At 31.2% G+C, this 19,889-nt stretch overlaps 2 protein-coding genes across 2 annotated transcripts; one reads left to right on the forward strand and one right to left on the reverse strand.

The window, feature by feature from the left end:
- Nucleotides 1–2,416: 2,416 nt before the first annotated feature.
- Nucleotides 2,417–16,987, reverse strand: LOC106124879 (acyl-CoA-binding domain-containing protein 5). The gene is made up of 9 exons (XM_013321886.1): nucleotides 16,604–16,987; nucleotides 7,661–7,772; nucleotides 6,924–7,005; nucleotides 6,394–6,538; nucleotides 5,477–5,574; nucleotides 5,157–5,238; nucleotides 4,744–4,844; nucleotides 4,006–4,143; nucleotides 2,417–3,678 (listed from the first exon to the last, which is right to left on the reverse strand). Exons 1-8 carry the CDS (start codon nucleotides 16,662–16,664, stop codon nucleotides 4,009–4,011), a joined length of 816 nt encoding a protein of 271 aa, XP_013177340.1. The 5' UTR covers nucleotides 16,665–16,987; the 3' UTR covers nucleotides 2,417–3,678; nucleotides 4,006–4,008.
- A 318-nt stretch (nucleotides 16,988–17,305) lies between these two features.
- On the forward strand, nucleotides 17,306–19,849 carry Nacalpha (nascent polypeptide associated complex protein alpha subunit). Its single transcript, NM_001312500.1, is given in 6 exon segments — nucleotides 17,306–17,330; nucleotides 17,898–18,060; nucleotides 18,430–18,551; nucleotides 18,763–18,981; nucleotides 19,276–19,437; nucleotides 19,611–19,849. Coding segments are annotated over 5 exon segments (636 nt in total). The 5' UTR covers nucleotides 17,306–17,330; nucleotides 17,898–17,942; the 3' UTR covers nucleotides 19,626–19,849.
- The last annotated feature ends 40 nt before the right edge of the window (nucleotides 19,850–19,889 follow it).

The raw sequence follows: 19,889 nt of genomic DNA on the forward strand, positions 1-19,889 counted from the left end.
AATTAGTTGTTCATCACACTGGACACCATCGAATTAAGGGTTAAAAAATAGTATATCAGAATTTTTTATTCGTTATTTCTCGACCGAAAATTTATCTCAAACCGATACAAAGTTACTTTCCCCATACATTTTGATTTGATAATATTGATAGTGGAAATCGATGAAAACTTTATTCTATAATTTTGTATTATCTACAATTTCTGCCCTGAAAATTATTAATTCCCATGAAACTACACTTGAAACATATAGTTCTAGTTAACACACGTATAATTATGATATAAGATACACGGAATATTATAAAATATATAGTAGGCCGCGCTTGATTTGGCACGTCGGGCAGAAGTTAACTCTTTTTCCCCGCGTGCCAAATCAAATGGTGGGTACTATAGTTATGTTATTTTTTTTTATTTTTATTCCCACAATACGAGCTAAATAGATAAAAACTGTAAGGTTAAAATAGAAAAGTATTGTTTAGTATAGAAGACCATATGTAGAATTTGATAAGCATATATTATTATTGTTTTTTTTTTGGCACAAGTTTTTGATTTTGTTACATTTTTTTAATTAACTTTTGTTTTCACAAGTACAAAAGCTTGTTGTATATTATTTTTATTGTTAATTAACGATATTAAATTGTGATTTTATTTTGTAAATAGTTAAGTTCCTAACGAGCCATGTTAGTTTTTTTTACTTCGTTGTTAAGTTTACTTTTAAAAAGTGAATTTTTAAGAAACCAGTACCTTATTATTTCCAGGATGTGATTTTTTTTTGTAATATTATTATGTTCAGATATTTAATATGATTAATAAACTTAAAAAATAATTCCATTACACATAAAGTAAATATTAAGAGACAATACGTACGTTGACTTGCAAAAAATTCTAAAAAAAAAAAATCTTGTTTTAAAATTGTTTTCTTTAAAGCAGTTATTTAAATACACAGAATCTGTAATATTTTACATTCAATATGCGTACTGGATCATTTACATTCCGCAATTATACAATTTTTGTGCAAATTCCTGGCAACCCTTAACCGCCTTATATTAAAAAAATAAAAACTTATTCAATTTTAGATCTTATGGCTTATTCATTAAATTTCATAATCATTTGTTTAAATCTTTCTAATCAATGAAATTAAAAATAATTTATTCTTATGATGTAATAATTAAAATGACAATTAAATGGCAATATAAATCAATGTAAAACAATTTATTACATTTTATTTACGGGTTTGCAAATTTTGACTCTTTACTTTCCATATTTTAAAGCTTAACATTATGTGATTATTAAAATATTTTGTTATTTTATACACAATTATAATTAATTTGGTATGTCAACTAGAGATCTGTATTATTATTTTTATATTCGTATTTGTTTTTATGTGGCAACACTTAAGAATATCGATTTAAATGTAACCAGATTTAGAAATTTACACTCCAATATATATTTCTTCGATTTCTATAAGCATCTTAATTCACAAATATTTGTCTATGAAATTATTTTAACAGTTCATAATAGTCAAACCGGGATATCTAAGGGGTTCTGAGGGTTCTTTAAAAATGAAACTGACGCACGACAATCATGTGAATCACTTCGGAGTGAAAGCCCTTTGTCTATTCTCCTGGCTCAATAACAGGTCCTGTATTTATTTCTATCAGAAAATATGTAAAACCTTATCGTGATAGCTACATTAAGGTGAGTATAGACCAGAGCATTTACTTTTAACAGAACAAGCCGCTCTATATGTTCTAGTGTATCACTCTTTTACGAAATACATGTGCTTTGAAAACTGCTTTCACCTATATTATACCATCCGTAAGAACGTTACATGACATAGAGATGTTTGAGAAAATGCTCAGTTGTATATTCACCTTTACGTTAAGGATCTTGTGACACTTGACATTGATAGGAGGGCGCTAGTGTGCTATCATAATTTAGTTTGATTTATGACCAAAGGGTTAGATATCCTTGTTTGTCTATAAATCTTATATTCTTTGTTAGTTCTCGGGATAAATTTGATGTTTATTAAATATAAAAAAAAATTCATGACCGGTATTAAGATTGTTCACTTTACGTTATAAAACGTTGAAATAAAGTATTACGAGTATTTATGGTATTTTTATTTCTCTCGTTCTCTTGTTACTTCAATTAACGACATTCACATAAATGTCAACTCACCTGATGTTTTCATGTAAATTTTACATATTTATGTGGAAATTCCTAGCAATAAAAGAAATATATTACAAATATTATGTACTTTAATTATCTAAATATCACATAAAATAACGCACATAACCAACATAAAACGAATAACACTATACTTATAATGAAAATAAAATCTGAGAATTTTTTTTTATAAAAAAAAAACAGGTAACACTTTTTAATTCTAAATCCATACAATATTAAAAAGCAGGAACTGATTATTTTCAAATTATGGTCCACTTACGGTTTAATTATTTAGGTTTGTTTAATAAAATATCTGTAGATCAGAATTTTCACATTTACAGTCCGTCAAACTTATATGACCCGGTAATCAGACTTGCACTGCGGTTAGTTCTTTCAGAAAATATATGGAAAATTAAATGAGATATAGAAAATGACAAGTGAAATCATTGACACAATGAGAAGAACAGAAAATCTTGTGATATTTTTTATAGAATATATAGGCGCCTATGAGCCTTATGTATTTGAAATCCAATTTTTGCCTACCAGATCTAAGTTTCTCGCACTATACTTATAATTAAATAACGAAAAGGAATGGTGTCTCCTGAAAAAATATTGGTACAAATATTTTAAACTAAAATTTACACCAATTAATTAATTACATGTATTTATAAAAATTGAACATTTATAATTTACAAACTAAAATAAACCAAAACCCCGTAAACGTATACACAAAATGCAACTTTTCTATTTTCCCTTTTATTTTTATATGAAATAGTCTGTAGGATTTTATTTGATTAGCTCCTAGACTATCTTTAAAGTACAAGAGACTCTTATAGTAAGGAAACATGAAAAAAATATTAACACGTTCAGTACCACTGACTTTTATACGAAGAAAACGCAGTGGCATGGAATGTGTTAAAAATGTTATAAAATGTAAACCGATATTTGAATACTTTTTAATATTAGACGGCCATTGAATGTCAAAAAGATACTTAACGTAATAATAAATTCAGAAATTTAAATCAATAAAAACTCACAATAATAAATTAACGTCATTTAAAATAATTTTATATATTATATTTAATATTTCATTCATAATGTAAACAGATTACTATATAAACATCATTAAACCCAAATAACCATTGGTTTCTGAGACCTCTGTATAAAACATATCGTCATCCCTGTCTTTCATCTTTAAAAAACAGAGATAAAAATAACTTTTGAACGGGTATTTCGGTCTCAGAAAACCACGATTAGTGTCAATTACTGTATGGAGAATGTATAAAAACATAAAAAAATCATGACATAATATAACAAGTATAGAATAGCACGATATAGATTAACGAAAAAACATAGACAGTTGTGTTGCTAGCTGTAAACGAAATAACCCAACACGTCACTGTATCGGATACGTCACGTGATATCCATACCATGAGTGTTGCCATTACACAAAAAGCGTCGAACACGAAATGCCTTATCCTAAATCACATAATCCCAAACCTCGTGCCAAAATCTGAAAGTAAAAATGTGTATTATTAAAAAAATTATTACAAAATTTTAAAACTTTTACTAATATTATAAATGAGAAAGTTTAGATTGATGTTTGTTTGAAGATATCTCCAGAACGGCTGAACGGATCTCGATGAAATTTTTACATACATATAGAATTTGGAATACACATAAATAATTTTGTTTTTTTTTTTTAAATTCCGCACTGACGTATTTGCGGGCGACAGCTAGTTTCTTATATAAAACGCTGGGAAAGGTAAGAAGACTAGTGACGTAACGCGGAATAGATTCCACTTGACTATCTTCTGCGTGAAAGCTGTAATATACTGACGTGTTAAGAACGCGTGTGACGCTGGAAGCGTGCCGCGAGACGGTAAGCGAGGAAAGGCCAGAGCGCGAGCACTATCAGTGTGGGCGGACTCAGCTCCTGCCACGGCCAGCGCCATCCCGCACCGCACCGTGATACTTGCTGAACATTAAACACGTGCAATGTCAACTAAATCTTCTGGTAGTACTAACTAAATCGTAGTGGCATTGAACGTGTTAATACAAACACAATGACATCATTCATCATCATCATCAACCAGCCCTTATCCCTATCGAGGGTCGTCACAGTATGTACTACTCCTCCATACATTTCTATCAGCCGTCACATCCGAGTCTACCCCCTTCTAGCTAGATATAAATTATTGACAGGGTCTAAAACTGTTACGAAGTTATGAGAAATCATTATTTCAAACAATTGCTATAAAATGATAAAAATTACTTTACCATCTTTGTCAGATTTGAAATTACAAACTTATTGAGTATCTTACTAATATTATAAAAGCGAATGTTTAAATGGATGGATGTTTGTTCGAAGATATCTCCAGAATGGCTGAACGGATCTCGATTAAATTTGACATACATATATAGTCTGGAAGAACACATAGGCTACACATACTAATCATATTTTTTTTAATACCGCGCGGACGGAGTCGCGGGCGACAGCTAGTGGTAGTATAAAATTAAATAGTTAAACAGTTCATTAAACATTACTAATAAACTCAGAAATTATTTAATAACTTACGTCGAGTAGACGACGGTCCCCTTCAACAGCTTTCCTGAGCGCGGCCACATCAGCCTCGAGCCGGGCCAGCGCGCCTGGCAACTGCTCTAGCACTTTTAAATCTATAAGATACAAACAATAGACATTTAGTTTACATATTATTTTCTTCGATAATTCAGAAATAATATTAAAACGGCAAGAGTATGTTAGGACTGCGCCATATGAAGGGCCGTAGTCTCTGGCTGCCACTCTCGATTAGAGATGTGAGTTATAGTAATATCGAAAGTTTTATATATGCAAAGATAATAGACAGTGTAACCACGCTGTTTTTTTTAATATATAAAACCAACTTAGGCTTTGAAAAAGATACCAGACATGATATGCGATGGCATGGCACATATTTGACTGTGAGCTATTGTACTCTTATGTCTTACGTGTGAGTTGTGAGGTGATCTGATGTGCGTGTCCATTGCTGAGTCGCGGCGCGTGAGCGGCCGGTTGCGTCTCGGGATCGCTCTGCAAATTACAATGCACTAAATGGTAACAATTTTAATGAAGCCAAAAAAAAAACAACTGAATAATCGCTATTTATTACTTTGAAGGAAAATACTAATCCATAACATCAAAATGAGTCACAACTCCTTGTCCTGCTCATTCTTTCCTACTCTAATTCAATTTCTTCTTATACTTCCATCTCTTTCTAACACAAATGTTGATACTCCATGCTATAAATATAGTAAATTGCAATACTAACGTCTACGGTGTCTATGAACTCGTCGTCGGAGTCGTGTCGGTTCCGCGGCGGTGACGCGCTGCGTATCGGAGACGACGCCCCACTCACTGACCGAGAACCTGCAATATAATACTATAACATACTAATACATTTCAAAAACTTATCTCTATTAATGGATAGGCCATTACTTGAAAATAACATCTGTTGGTGTTAAATGACAGTTGATTCTATCTATATTAATAGTTCGAATCCATACCATCGCTATAAACCGCTACTATTAGCTCAAAAATAGCAATAATCATATAGGCACAAAATACAACGTCTTAAAGCCAGTCCATTTATAAAGGTCAGTGATTTCAAACAAGAATGCGTAAACACCCGCGCCATATTGTGACGTCATAAGTATCAAATCGTAAAAAACATAGTTAATATAAAACATACTTATAAATTTGCAATCATTTAAATATTCGTGGTCAAAGAACATATGCAACACGTAGCAATTCATCAAGTTATAAATGGTAAAAAAGAATTATCTTAAGGTCGTTGACATAACAAATTTTATTCTAAAACCGGCGATATTAAATATTCTAGAATTCACTTTGAATTCAGCTGTATGAAAAATCAATGAACGACCACCTCACTCGACCTTAGCAACCAGTTACAGCTGCAAGTTTTCACACATAATATATTCTGTAGTTTACGATGAGTCAAACGTTTACAACTACCTTTCCTAATCTATTCACTACTTTTGATACACTATGAATAGTAAACCAACTAATAAACAGACTTAAAATTATACAACATTTTGTTTTGCCATCGTACCTTTAGGTTACCTATTAAATATACGAGCATTTACATGACTAACCATTCGCGATTGCAGCATAAATAGTCGCACGACTTTCACTTAGTGGAAAAGTGGTTTATATTCATTTACTAACCTATAGGGGTATTGTGTACGGAACGTACGCGGCTGAGCACATCGCCAGCGATCAACTCCAGATCATTGCTCAGACAGCTCGGGTCGTCCTCTTCTAATGACAGGAACGACGCAACATCAGAATTATATGACATTGTCTCGACGATCTGAAGACAAAAATTAAAAATATAATTATTAATATTGACCAAGTATTAAGTTTTTTTTTAATTTTATGATCTGGTAACATAGACCTTTAGGTCATATCTTATTTGGGAGTATTATGTTATTGTTGGCAGTTGCAAGGAAGGTATAGTGTTTAATGCCTTTTTTGGATTTCAACAAACTCATATTCGTTTAAACTTAACTATAAATATATCTTAATCTTTGACTACAAAACGACTTAATTTGAAATATTTATTAGTTTCATTGGGACATTAAAAGGTAAAAACTTACGCAATAGACTAGGTCTTCTTCAAGTACATAAGAGCTTTTTTGTTGCCAGTTGCAAATTAATTGCAATATTTTATTAGTACACGTACAGTGATTACTTACCTTGTGTAATTCGTCTACATATGCTTGCATAGCTTCGTCTTTCGTCATATTGCCTAGTTTGTTCCATGACTCCCACTTCGCTCTGAAACAATAAATGTTTAAATCATTTTAGTTTTCACGTTACAGTCTTCGCGCTTTTAAGCTTATAAGAAGAGATAATCTGACTAATATGCCTATCTTACTAATATTATAAATGCGTACGTTGAGATGAATGGATGTTTGTTTCTTTAAAATCTATTGAGATCTTCAGTACGGCTGTATGGATCTCTCTGAAATTTTGCATAGATGTAAAACAGTCTGGAAGAGCACATAGGCTATTAGGTTACAATTAAGTTTTTTAGGTTCCGCGCGTACGCTGTCACAGGCGACAGCTAGTTTTGAATAAAGGATAAGATTGCTAAAGTATTTCAGCGTCGTCAATAATGCATTCCTGCAGAACTTTTTCTCACATAACTTAAAATCAGCCATGTACTATACTAACACATAACTTTATCTCAAAGTTTTGACAAAATATATAATACTTGAAAAATTTAAATAGTGTAATAGCCGCCATCTTGACGTTCATATGTTTACATTTTAGATTTTCAATTGAAACATCCATGGGTGTCAAATCACTTAACATTAGGCGTCTCACAACTATTCATCATCAGCTCACTATACGTCCCGACCGAGGGGCTCGGAGCCTCTTGACTTCTCACATATCTTTGAATTAGCTCTAGTAAAAACAACAGACTAACCTATTAACTACGTCCCAGAAACCAGGCTTGGGTTTATCACATGGCCCTTCCGTTGCCTGCTTGAAGAAACTGTAGAACCTCAACATCAGCTCATTGCTCGGCTGATATGAACCTGTTGACAAAAGATAGCAAAAATTAATTATAACGCTCGATCTACAATTTAAAATTTATTTTTTAACGTACAAATGTTTCGATAGTTCAATGTATCAGTATTTAAGTCATGGTTTTCAATCATCTACAATACCTAATGCAGGAATGGTGAACCAATGGCACGCGACATAATATTTTGCACACGTCACTAATGACAAAATTCATTAGGTATGCACTACTAAAAAAGTATGCGTATGTACTAAGAGGTGCATACGCCAATGATACCTACGCTACAAAATGTTTACAATAATCACAGTCAAAATAATTTTATAGCACCTCTATGATCTCATTAAATATTTCTTTAGGAAAGTGGCACTTTGCTACGTAAAGGTTCGTCATCCCTGACTTAATGAATTGTGGACAAACATTTTACTAGAATATGTTCATTAAAACTAAATAGTATTGTAAACATTTGTTTCAAATGTAGATAATAAGTTTTAGAATATATCTTTATTTACATATAATTTTATGTTAGTGTATTTCTATTAGTATAGCTCCGAACACTAGAGACTTTAAGTCGCCTTATAATTTAATCGTGCGACTAAAAGTCTAATGTGCGGGGGCCCTTATTGTTATTGTATAGAGTTACTTATTTAAACTATTGTTTACGATAAGTTTGAGACCAATGACACTAGATAAAAACTAAATAGCTATTATTATCATAGATGATGATGTTCCTTGTGTCAGTTAACTTTTTGCAATCATTAAACCCCATTAATATTAGGCCATAGCTGTATAAATTACTTCTTTTTCAAAGTCGCTATATAAAAAAGTTTAACGTAAAATCGTAAACATTTCTATCGATATTAAAACATTTAAATAGTTCTTATTATATTCAATAAACAGAGACTACAGATAAAGATAATGAGTAATTACACTTTGTTTGCATGCATCGGACACGATGGCCTTTGCCCAGCTCTGTAAATGTTTACACACTACAGATTTAAAAAAAAACATTTATTGTAGAAGATTCGAGATTCTAGACAAGATCGAAAACTCTACATCCTCTCTCAAACGCACTGCAACACTTTAGCACCATGTTGATGTCTATGGACAGTGGCATTGACAGTGACATTTTGTTATTTTAGGTAAACGAAGTGATCGCTAGCGCCGATGCCACGTTTGGTTAAAAAAAATCTATGAGAAAGACAAACAATGAAAGGTCCTATAACTTACGAGATACAAGACCTTTGATGACCTTTGAAGAATTCGAATAGATTAAAAATTTATACCTAATCTATTCTATTAAAATGCACGCGTTCAATTTCTTACGGCTCGGGTTCAACGTATCTTTTGTGGTTATTTTCCACTAGTTTGCTGCTAGATACATTAAAAGCTCGATACAATATAGAATTGTTATGCACATTTTTGTTACACAATGAAATATTAAATTGTGTGTAAATATTATTTAATTACAAATCGTTTATTTACTGTCGTGATTAAATTATGACTATATATATGTTTTTGAATTTGCATGTGCCGTGTATATCAATGAGATTTATAAAACTGATTATGTATTATATTTATTTTTTATTTATAATACACTAGCTGTAACCCACGACTCCGTCTTCCGTGTCGTACTTCCAGACTGTGTTCTACATAAATGCCAAATTTCATCAAGATCAGTTGAGCTGTTCTACCTACCTTCTAACATCCATCCATCTAAACTTTTGCATTTTAATATGTAAGTAGTAATATATATATTTTGCTTAGGAAATTACACTTACACTTTAACATTTACCGAATCGAGAAAAAAGCTATCAGCTTGTTACCTAAATATTTAGCATTGAATTTCAATAATAAGCATAATCTAATGAAATAAATTTATTACATAAATTTCGAAATCATTATCACTGACAATATATCATTTAATCTTATCTTTACATTACAAAACAACACTCTGTTATTAAATGCAATAAAAAAAAAGATTTACAAACAACAAATCTTTTTTTTATTGAAACAAACAAGAATATATACGTGCATAAATAACTTGCTTTCACTGTTTATTTCGGCGATGGATGTTGTTATGCAAGAACTACGAAGGTTAGGCGCCATATCCAGTATAATTCCATGACGTTTGATCGACCATTAACATTGTGAACACCCTTAGCATAGAGATACGAATATAACGAGTTTTTTTTTCTTCCACACTACTATGTAGGCATCTACCATTCAGGATTCTGCCACAGTCTAATATAACTAGTATTAGAGCGAATATAACAAACAGTAGCGATAGTTGCCACTGAATAGACAAAAGCGCGTATCAAAATTATAAAAAATAAAACTTACATCATAAAAAAAAGAACATTCTCAAACAAAATGCACTAAAAAGTAACAAAATAATGTTATGAATACCCGAAAGTAAGACATTTCTCTTCTTTCTTCTAATATTTTAGAATTGTTGTTATTTCGGGATCGATGTCGGCCGAATTAAATTAGTGACATTTTATATCTGAGATGTATTAGACCTATTAACGTTTAAGTTAATACCTAGACAGGAACCGACTCGAAAAAAAACACGAATTATTAACCTCCTTGAGCCTCTTTTTGAAATCAGCGAAAAATAATGTTATTTAGTATCGTTTAAGTTCTGTTTATGTCCCGTCTATTGATTTATTTGTAAAATATCATTGACCCTAGCTATACTTTCTTCAGTATGATTGCTTTAAATGAAAGTACATACATTATTGTATGTGGTAACCATTTGGCAGCCAATATCAGTATACTTAATCCACTGTGCGTATAATTATCACATAGCATTCTATAAACATGGTAACCGTTACTAAAGCGAAGTCTTTAATTATTTATTACATCGGAATATGGCAACTTACTATTGTTAGGAAGAAAATTGGACACTGTGCCGGTGTACTGGCACAACACTAGCCTTACTAAAATGGCAACGTTTATGTCCCCTCACTAATGATTCTGACACTTGACTTTGTAATGTATTCTCGCCATTCTCGCCAAAGGATTCTAATTAATAATGTCTAAAACTATATTAACTCTCTGTTTAATAATACATTCAAAGAAATTGTTACCAATTCCTCTAAACTATCACATTTATTTAATTAAAAATATTAATCTTACGCGAAAGTTTAGACAGATGGGAGGATGTTTGTTAGAAGATATCTCCGGAACGGCTCAACATACAAATCTTGATGAATTTTGGCACAGATGAACATAGTCTGGACGAACACATATCTTATTTATTAAGTTTTTTTTTAATTCCACTAGGACGGAGTCGCAGGCGACAGCTAGTTTACAAATATTTTAAGTAATAATTTGAACCAAACTTTAGTCTTTTACTAAGATATGGTTCAAGAAAATACTTCAATGACGAAATTCGAATCCTTGGTTACGAGATGACATGTACATAACCTTAACCATTAGGTTATAGGCGATACAAAGAATCAATAGATCCTTACAAGATCCATTTGCTTTGTTGATATATGTAAGTCTAATGTATGACAAAATAACATTTGTGTTTGACAAGTTTGAGTAAAATATTACAGAACTGTGAGAATATTTACATAGAGATATCTTTACAATACTAAGAAAGTAAATAGGTAAAGGCGCTTATGCAAACTATCGGACTCACAGAGACAACGGAATACGTAGTAGTAATTTATTGAAAGTGTACCCAAGATAATGTAACCAGTGCCGTTAACAATACACATTTACTTATGTAGTTGTATTCAATTATTTATTATCTGTTTCATTCTCTCGTTTTTGTGTTATTTAAAATACTGATTGTGCTCCAATACCACCGATCCCCATCGTATATTGTTCATATATCTGTTTTCATAGTTGCGTCTAAAAAGGTTGACATATAAAAACATTGGCTGATTTCAATCCAAAATAAAAAATAAAAATATAACGTTACTTAAAGCAGAAGATAAGCAAAAATTTTTTTCTTTAAAATATGAAGTCTAGGTTTATACGTCATTGGACATTTTGATAGTTTTGGAAAGTACCAAGATAATGGTCAGTAACTGGTAGAAAGTGTGCGTAAAAATTAAAAAAAAAACTGATACGTCAAACGCACAACTCTATCGTTAATACAATTCATATCTGGGTCAGCCCTGATGACATGAAGCCATATTACATCGATAACTTGCGTAACTTTAAATCGGTCAACATCGGCTTATATCCGTTCATATAATGTACACAAATACTCACTTGGAAGCCAAATCTAATCTTCTTCCTCTCTCATCTTTTTTGTAGTGGTGTAAAGAATAAAGTGGATGTGCAGACTATATAGTAGTATGCATTGTTCAATGCGGTGTTCGCTTGTCAGTCAATATTACAAAAAAAGGAATATCCACTTTATCGTTTATTCCTTCTCCTCTCATATAGGTAGACAAAGTATCAGGTGAAACGCGTGCTCATTTTCCATATTAGAAAAACATGTCAAAAACATATATCTTTGAAAAAACTGCTTTGCTTCGATATGAGACTTTTTACAATTTAAAATATATTATCCCCATACGTACATTTTTATGCCTATATCGTATTATAACTTTGATTTTTATTATTTATTACAGTCGTTGGTCAGTTCCAGTCCAACCGGTTTGATTACCTACTTTATATGATTGAAAATATTTTATTAGATTTTATCACATTACTTTTTTTTTTAATTCAGTGACGTTTTAAAGGAGTAAATTATTTTTTCTTTTGGGTCAATGATCAAATGAAATAAATCTATGCGTGACTCAAATATTTAAAAAAAATTAACCTTTTGGGTACGGATTTATTTGAGGATATATTTGCATGTGGAATGGAAATAATTTTTGGTTGCTTGGAGTAGTATGTAAAGGCGGTACATTTTATGTAAGAATGTATTTATTTCTAAAATGTTAAAAGTTTAATTCTTGGTTTGACGTCTTAGACACGTCATCCGCTCTTAGGGGAAAAAAGTGAATGACGTGTCTCAGACGTCAAATGTACCCATTTATAAATAGGACCTGAAATTCAAGTGCAAGCTACCTTGACTTTTATGGTGCCTTGCTAGTTTTTTTTTTAATTTTTAATATCAAAATTATTAAACTACGTAATTAAATTTAATGGCTTGTTAAATTCCTGTAAGATATAAAAAGAACAAATATACTTAACCCTTAAATGGACGATTTTTTTTTTACGTTTTAAAAAAATATATTTGTGTAATAGACATGTAGTACTGTCTAGGAAAAATGAGTAAAAAAATCTAGACATGAATTTACTATTTTTTTTAGAAATAAGAACTAGTTGTCAAAATTAACAAAAAAATAAAATAAAGATAATTTTATCTGTGATGTTTAGTATGTTGTTTAAAAACAACATTGTCCATTTAAGGGTTAACGCTAGTAACAAAGGCCGACGATACCACCCGAACGATACCGGGAATCGCGACTGTCATATTTTTCATACTAATAAATACGAAAGATTGAATGGATGGATGTTTAATATCACGTATCTCTTAAAGGATAAAATTTGGCAGATATATAGAACACATAGGTTACTTTCTAAGTTTTCTTTTATTCGCGCGGATGAATTCGTGGGCAAAACCTAGTTAGGTATAAAGAGTTATAGCTGCAGATACGTTGATTATGTTTTGAATGTGTTATATATGACGCAAATAATATCGCAAGGCAAACTGGATAATCTGCATTTGATGTCTACATATGAGTCTTGAGGTACCAATGTTCTAGAACAGTTTTGACCAAAAAGTATATCCATTAACATTTACGACGAATGAACAAAGGAAAACATACGTACTATTTTATATTCATTTCATGTTTCCTACATTCAAATCAAATCACATAAATTAAAAAAAAAACAATGTCTTTAAACACTTTAATACTCGTGTAATTCGGTAAATTCTCCTTTAAATCAGTACAATTTAAATTATTTTATTCACGAGCCGAAAGATTACTTAATATAAGCACAAAATCAAATACCACTGGCTACTTTCATTTTGAAAGCATACCTAGTTGTGATAGTAAAATTATTCGTAACGGACTTGCAGACAAAAAAACACATCGCCTGTGCTCGGCTGTTCTTTGTTTTTATGATATACCTGAGGAGCAGAGCATTCACCTTATAGTTCAATATGTATAGCGCCACACTAATGTAACCTACTGCATTTTCTCTTCATAACATAAAAGCACCATCATTTTTAAATTAAGACTCGAAAAAGATGCGAACCTTATTTCTGAGCCACTGGAGTTCTAATTTTAAAAACTAGTCAATGAAACAAAGACGTTTTAAGTCTTTTATTATTACGCAGTTGTAACTCTAAAGTCGTATTAAAGTAATCTTAGCTTTCGGTCAACGTTTCTCCTGGACGCACCTACAGATTTTGTCATGTCAAAAGGCAAAAGGCGCTTAGGCTAATCCTCTAGTATTACTATACTACATTAGATAAATTGCATACAAAAGATGCCACTTATGTTTAAAGGGCACGTAAAGTACAATGAAGCTTCCTTTAATGTTACAACTAATTACTATAATTGCGCATAATTATCTCGAGTTGACATTAAATCTGGCCTGTCGTAATTATACCATAAAATTAACTTCCTTATAAATACTTGAGAATAAACATTTAACATTTTCATGATTTTCAACCAAGACAAAATTAATGAAATGAACTGTTAAGATATTTTAACGGTAGGACAATTTGTTGAAACTAAATACATTCAGATATATAGATTTGAAAAAAAATTCTCAATATTTTTGCACTCTTCTTAATGTACAATTATTTTAACATACTATTCAAATAAATTTTCTTATAATTCATACAAATTTATTCTAAACCTTACATCAATCACTCGTGTTAACTGTATGAAGGTCATTTGTCCGAAAATGGAAAGTAAATGTTGCATCGTAATAGCGTTTTTAACATAACAGTTCGATTTTTGTACATTTGCTTATTTAATTCTGTACTTTTGTTTTAATTTCACATTGCTAAAATACCGTATAACTACGCAGAAAATGTGCTTGAAGTTAAAATATGGCAAAACTTTACACATTTTAATGTGGATGGAATGTAAGAATAACTCAAAGAAAAGAAAAACAAAGAAGCATATACATTGGTAATATAACATACAAGTAAGACAAGTTTGTATTATAAATCACAATAAGGCATACACCTGGCCTGTTCTTTTTACATCTCTACATCAATATAATTTTTCTGACATCTCATTTATAGACAACAAAATCATGCTAAAGTCTGACATTGTTTTCATGTTGTCCGCTCAGAGTTTGTATAGCAAGCTGCCATTATTTATCCCTTACTATCAATGAAGTTAGTTAATTATATAAAGTAAACTTTACATAAAAATATGTAATAGATCAATTAACTTTTTCATCATCATCAGCTCACTATATGTTGCCACCGAGGGGCTCAGAGCCTACCCTAAGTTAAGGGTGATTAGGCCATAGTCAACCACGCTGGCCCAGTGCAGGTTGGTTGACTTCACACATATCTTTGAATTTCTTCTGAGATATGTGCAGGTTGAATCACGATGTTTTCCTTCACCGTAAGAACGTCGGATAAATGTACATATGTAAATCGGAAATCGAAAAACACATTGTTACATGGCGGGATTCGAACCCAGGACCTACAGATTGCAAGTCAAATGCTTAACCCCTGAGCCACCGACGCTCTTTATTTATTAACTTTTTGCGGTAGTCAAATTACTATCAAATGAGAATTTAAGACAGAAAATAGGTACTCAGTATTATTTTTCACACAATGAAAAATACATTTATCTTCATTACTCATTATTCAATTGTGCTAATTAAGAAGCAAATAAAAAAAATGTTAATTAAAGGATGTGACTGCAATATTAAAAAAATAAGGACATTTATCTTACTAATATGATAAATGTGAATGTTTTTATGCATGGATGGATGTTTGTTTAAAGTTATCTCCAGTAAAGCTAGACTTCATGAAATTTAGCTTACATAGACAATTTAGTCTAGAAGAACACAGGCCACCAATTATATTTTTCTTTTAATTCTGCTTGGACGGAGTTGCAGGCAATCTCTATTATCTCATACAGTTAATTGATTACACTTTTGTATAAGCCGCTTTAACCCAATAACCAATTGTTTGATAGGGTAATGAGCTCAAAGGGCAACCTTTAATATTAGCAACTATAAATTTCTTGATGTTTTATACTTAATAATTGTTACTTGATAACATTGTTGATATTTAGAAGGCAATTTGTAGGCTATTTGTTTAGAACTTTAGTTGAACTTTAATGTAATGATAATGAGGTTTGTTCCCATCCAATTACTAACCTATACTAATGTAAAGTATAAAGATGTATAAACATGCATTATATTTAAAGACTTTAGAAGTTATATAAATGTTTGGTTTTGAAAATATAAAAGCATGTATTCATCAGTAATATGTATTCAAGGTTGGAGATAGAGATGGATAAGTGCATACAAATTTTTGGAAACTGAAGGCTGAGTTTCTGAAGCTTTGTAAATGAATAACATATTTTTGAATCTTAATCAATTTTAATTTCAGAATCCTATTTTGATCCAAATCACCTGCTTGTTTTTTTTTCAAAAACAGTGAATAACATATAAAACCTATGTTTCTTTGTCATGTTTTAAACATACGTATCAAAAAGTATTAGGCTAAATGCAAAGTAAGTAAATAAAAGTAAAACTTAAAACAAAATTATGATTACAATTCTTTTAAACGACCTTATTAACAAGAAAACATATACAGATATCGCGAAATTGGCCCGTAAACATAGTAAGTACTACCTATCTAGTAAATATATTATTAAATCTTACCACTTTTTGGGAGGCTCCTAATAACGTTTACAGCAGCATTGAATTTCTCCTCTATAGACATTTCGACACAATCACAAAAACTTCAATATAAAATATACTACTACACGTACTTTGGACTTGGAAATATCACCAGTTCACTTGCCTATTGAATTATCATTGACTAACAACTGACATGTTTACAACACAATCACAGACTGAAGTACGAAGATCATTTAAGTTTGCTAAGTGTTTACTCGGAAAATCTAATAAATTTGCTGCACTGATATTTTATTGGACAATACTAAAGCATAAGTTTGACCATGGATAAATGCTGAAAAGCTGTTCATTCGAAGCAATTCGAAGGTAAAATTATTGGCAAATTAGCAATCTCAAGCAATCGTCATAAAATAATTTGACATTTGAAAATTTTTAATGTTGCTATATTTTTTTCCCGTGCCTACTGTTTTCTACCATTTATACTTCTCTAAAGTAAAAAAGAAGTAAAAGTAAAGCTTGGGAGAAGAAAATAAAATACTGAAGGTATTTTTTATAAACATATGGGTTTTAAAAGGTACAGTAGTACGAAGAAAATTGTCACATAACCACAGAAATGTACAAATTGAATTTCGAATTTATATGGCTATCTGTTAAACAATGTTGACAATTCCATATCTGTGGTGCTAGTTCTCTTTCTGTCAATTTGGTTGCTATTGTCGATTATTTTTCAAAAAAGTTTATAATAAACAAGGTAATGAATCTTTAAATTTGTGTAGAATCTTGGTTTTAAAATGTGAAAGTTATTCTTTTATGTACCCACGAGTGAGATTCACAATGACTTTTTACTTAATTTTAGTACTTAGATTATAAATATGATTGTGCCGACCATATTTGTGGGCTTTTTATTAAAAAAGTTTTCTAGAAATATATTTGTCTTACCGAATATAAATACATTTATTGGAGCTAAGCTACGTGCTTAAGCTTATTATTTTGTATAAACATATGTTATCTCCATAATAACTGGCATTGAGCTCGTCACAATTGTGATGTTCATAATTTAACAATATTTAGCGCTGAAATATCTTTATGTTATCGAATACAGTTATATTACAGTAGAAAATATCTTAAAGTAACAATGTAATTAATATTTATAAATGTAACCTTATCTTACTAAAAATAAAATAATAGGTTAGGTTAAAAATACCGACACTAAATTACTCTTTATGAATTAAGAGAGTTTACTACATTTGATCCAACTTTAATTGACTATAGTAACACATATGCCTTGCCTGTTATAATAATATTACTGCATTTTTAGGATAATTTTGTTATTTGCAAGATTACCAGAGAAGTAAATCTCAAAATGCCAGAACTTACCGAATTGGACAAAGCCACAGCTTCAATGACTGAAAAGCGCAAGGAAGAAACTGCTTCCTCAGACAGTGACTCTGATGATACTATTCCAGAGTTAGAAGATGCAGGTAAAGCAATTATTACAATTATTATTTGTAAATTAAATTTATACCAATTTAATATTTAGAGGGGAAAAGAGTGTCTAGGAAGGGGAAATACCTTTTTCTGTACATCCTCTCCTATGTCCCTTAAAGGTAGGCAATGCAATTGCAATCAAATTCTTGCCAAGCAATGAATGACTTTGCATTTTTAATAACAAGTAAACACTGCCTTGTTTGCCACCAGTATAAAGAAAATAAATAAAAATGTAATACTTTTTTGTTTCTTTAAATGTCAAAAATTATAAACTGCATAGCAGTGTTCAAATAATTTATATTAACGGATAGCATGCACGATAATTATAATTTAATTTATTGCAATTATTTGGATGTAATCAGGTGCACCAGGTGCTGGAGGTATTACCAACCCCATTGCTGGCATTGATATTGTGTCTAAGGCTAAGCAATCACGAGGAGAAAAGAAAGCTCGTAAAATTATGAGCAAACTTGGTTTAAAACCAGTAAGTATGATATTAAATTCACTTATTACAATATACTGTCTGTGTCTTAAACTCTGTATAAAATAAATGCCAAACTCACTGAGTCATAAATTTGTGTAACAACTGAATATTTTCCACCTGACTATAGAGTTGCTCCATATGATAAATCAACACAAAGTGTAATTAAAATTGTCAGAAGAAGTATTCTGTATTTAATTTTTTTATGCTTTAGGTGCAAGGAGTCAACAGGGTGACAATCAGGAAGTCAAAGAATATCCTGTTTGTGATCAACTCACCAGATGTATACAAGAACCCCCACTCGGACACATACATTGTGTTTGGAGAGGCCAAGATTGAGGATTTGTCACAGCAGGCAACAATGGCTGCTGCGGAGCGCTTCAAGGCCCCTGAGACTGCTGCTTCAGGCAATGATGCCACTGCTACTGGCACAGTAAGTTAATCACCTACAAAATTTGTCTATGAGTCATACTAAAAGAACTTGTCTATTGGAGAAAGATTTTTTTACATCAAGACAGTTGTATCCGAATAAACTCTGAATGAATATTGACCATGTTAAAAATACCTGATATCTATGTTAATGTTGGAGGAAAGTGGAGACGTATTGTTGGACGTCATGGCCTACTTTAGATTGGTGTGTCACCTTAGTTTATGTAAACATTCCCATGTTCATATAATTATGTAACAGTTGTCAAGTAATCTAAATAACTTTAATCTAAATTTTCAGACAGTAGCACCAATAGCAGAAGAGGAAGATGAGGAAGGAGTGGATGAATCTGGTGTTGATGAAAAGGATGTGGAGATAGTAATGACGCAAGCTAACGTCTCAAGGGCACGGGCGGTCCGTGCATTGCGTAATAACCAATCCGATATTGTCAATGCTATAATGGTTTGTAATTCTTTATTTTACTCTGATATTGCCAAAAATTTATGTTATGTTACACATCTTATCACTTTTGTGGTTTTTGTAATTTCAATTGAAGGATGTTTGCAATTAGATAAAAGTGTTTATCTTCAACTTGTTTTGTTCATTGTTTTCTAAATATATGTTTCTCTTTTCAGGAACTTACAATGTAAGAAGCAGATAGTCACAAGAATTACTTTATATGTTCCTAGTTATAAGTCTCTTTGTTAACTACATTGGCTTGAAATGAAGATTGCCAGAACAATGGTATAATAAAAGAGAACCCAAAGTGAAACCTTAACAATGCCTTCAATTATGGTAATACATTATGGATGGATTATGAGAATGTAAATAGTTATTTACTTCAGACTACAATAAAACGATATAAGAACTAAAACATCATTTATTTTTCCTTAATAATTCAGTACTTGCCAGTA

The sequence above is a fragment of the Papilio xuthus genome, unplaced genomic scaffold, assembly GCF_000836235.2.
Source record: "Papilio xuthus unplaced genomic scaffold, Pxut_1.1 DF825946.1, whole genome shotgun sequence".
Classification (NCBI taxonomy): Eukaryota; Metazoa; Arthropoda; class Insecta; order Lepidoptera; family Papilionidae; genus Papilio; species Papilio xuthus.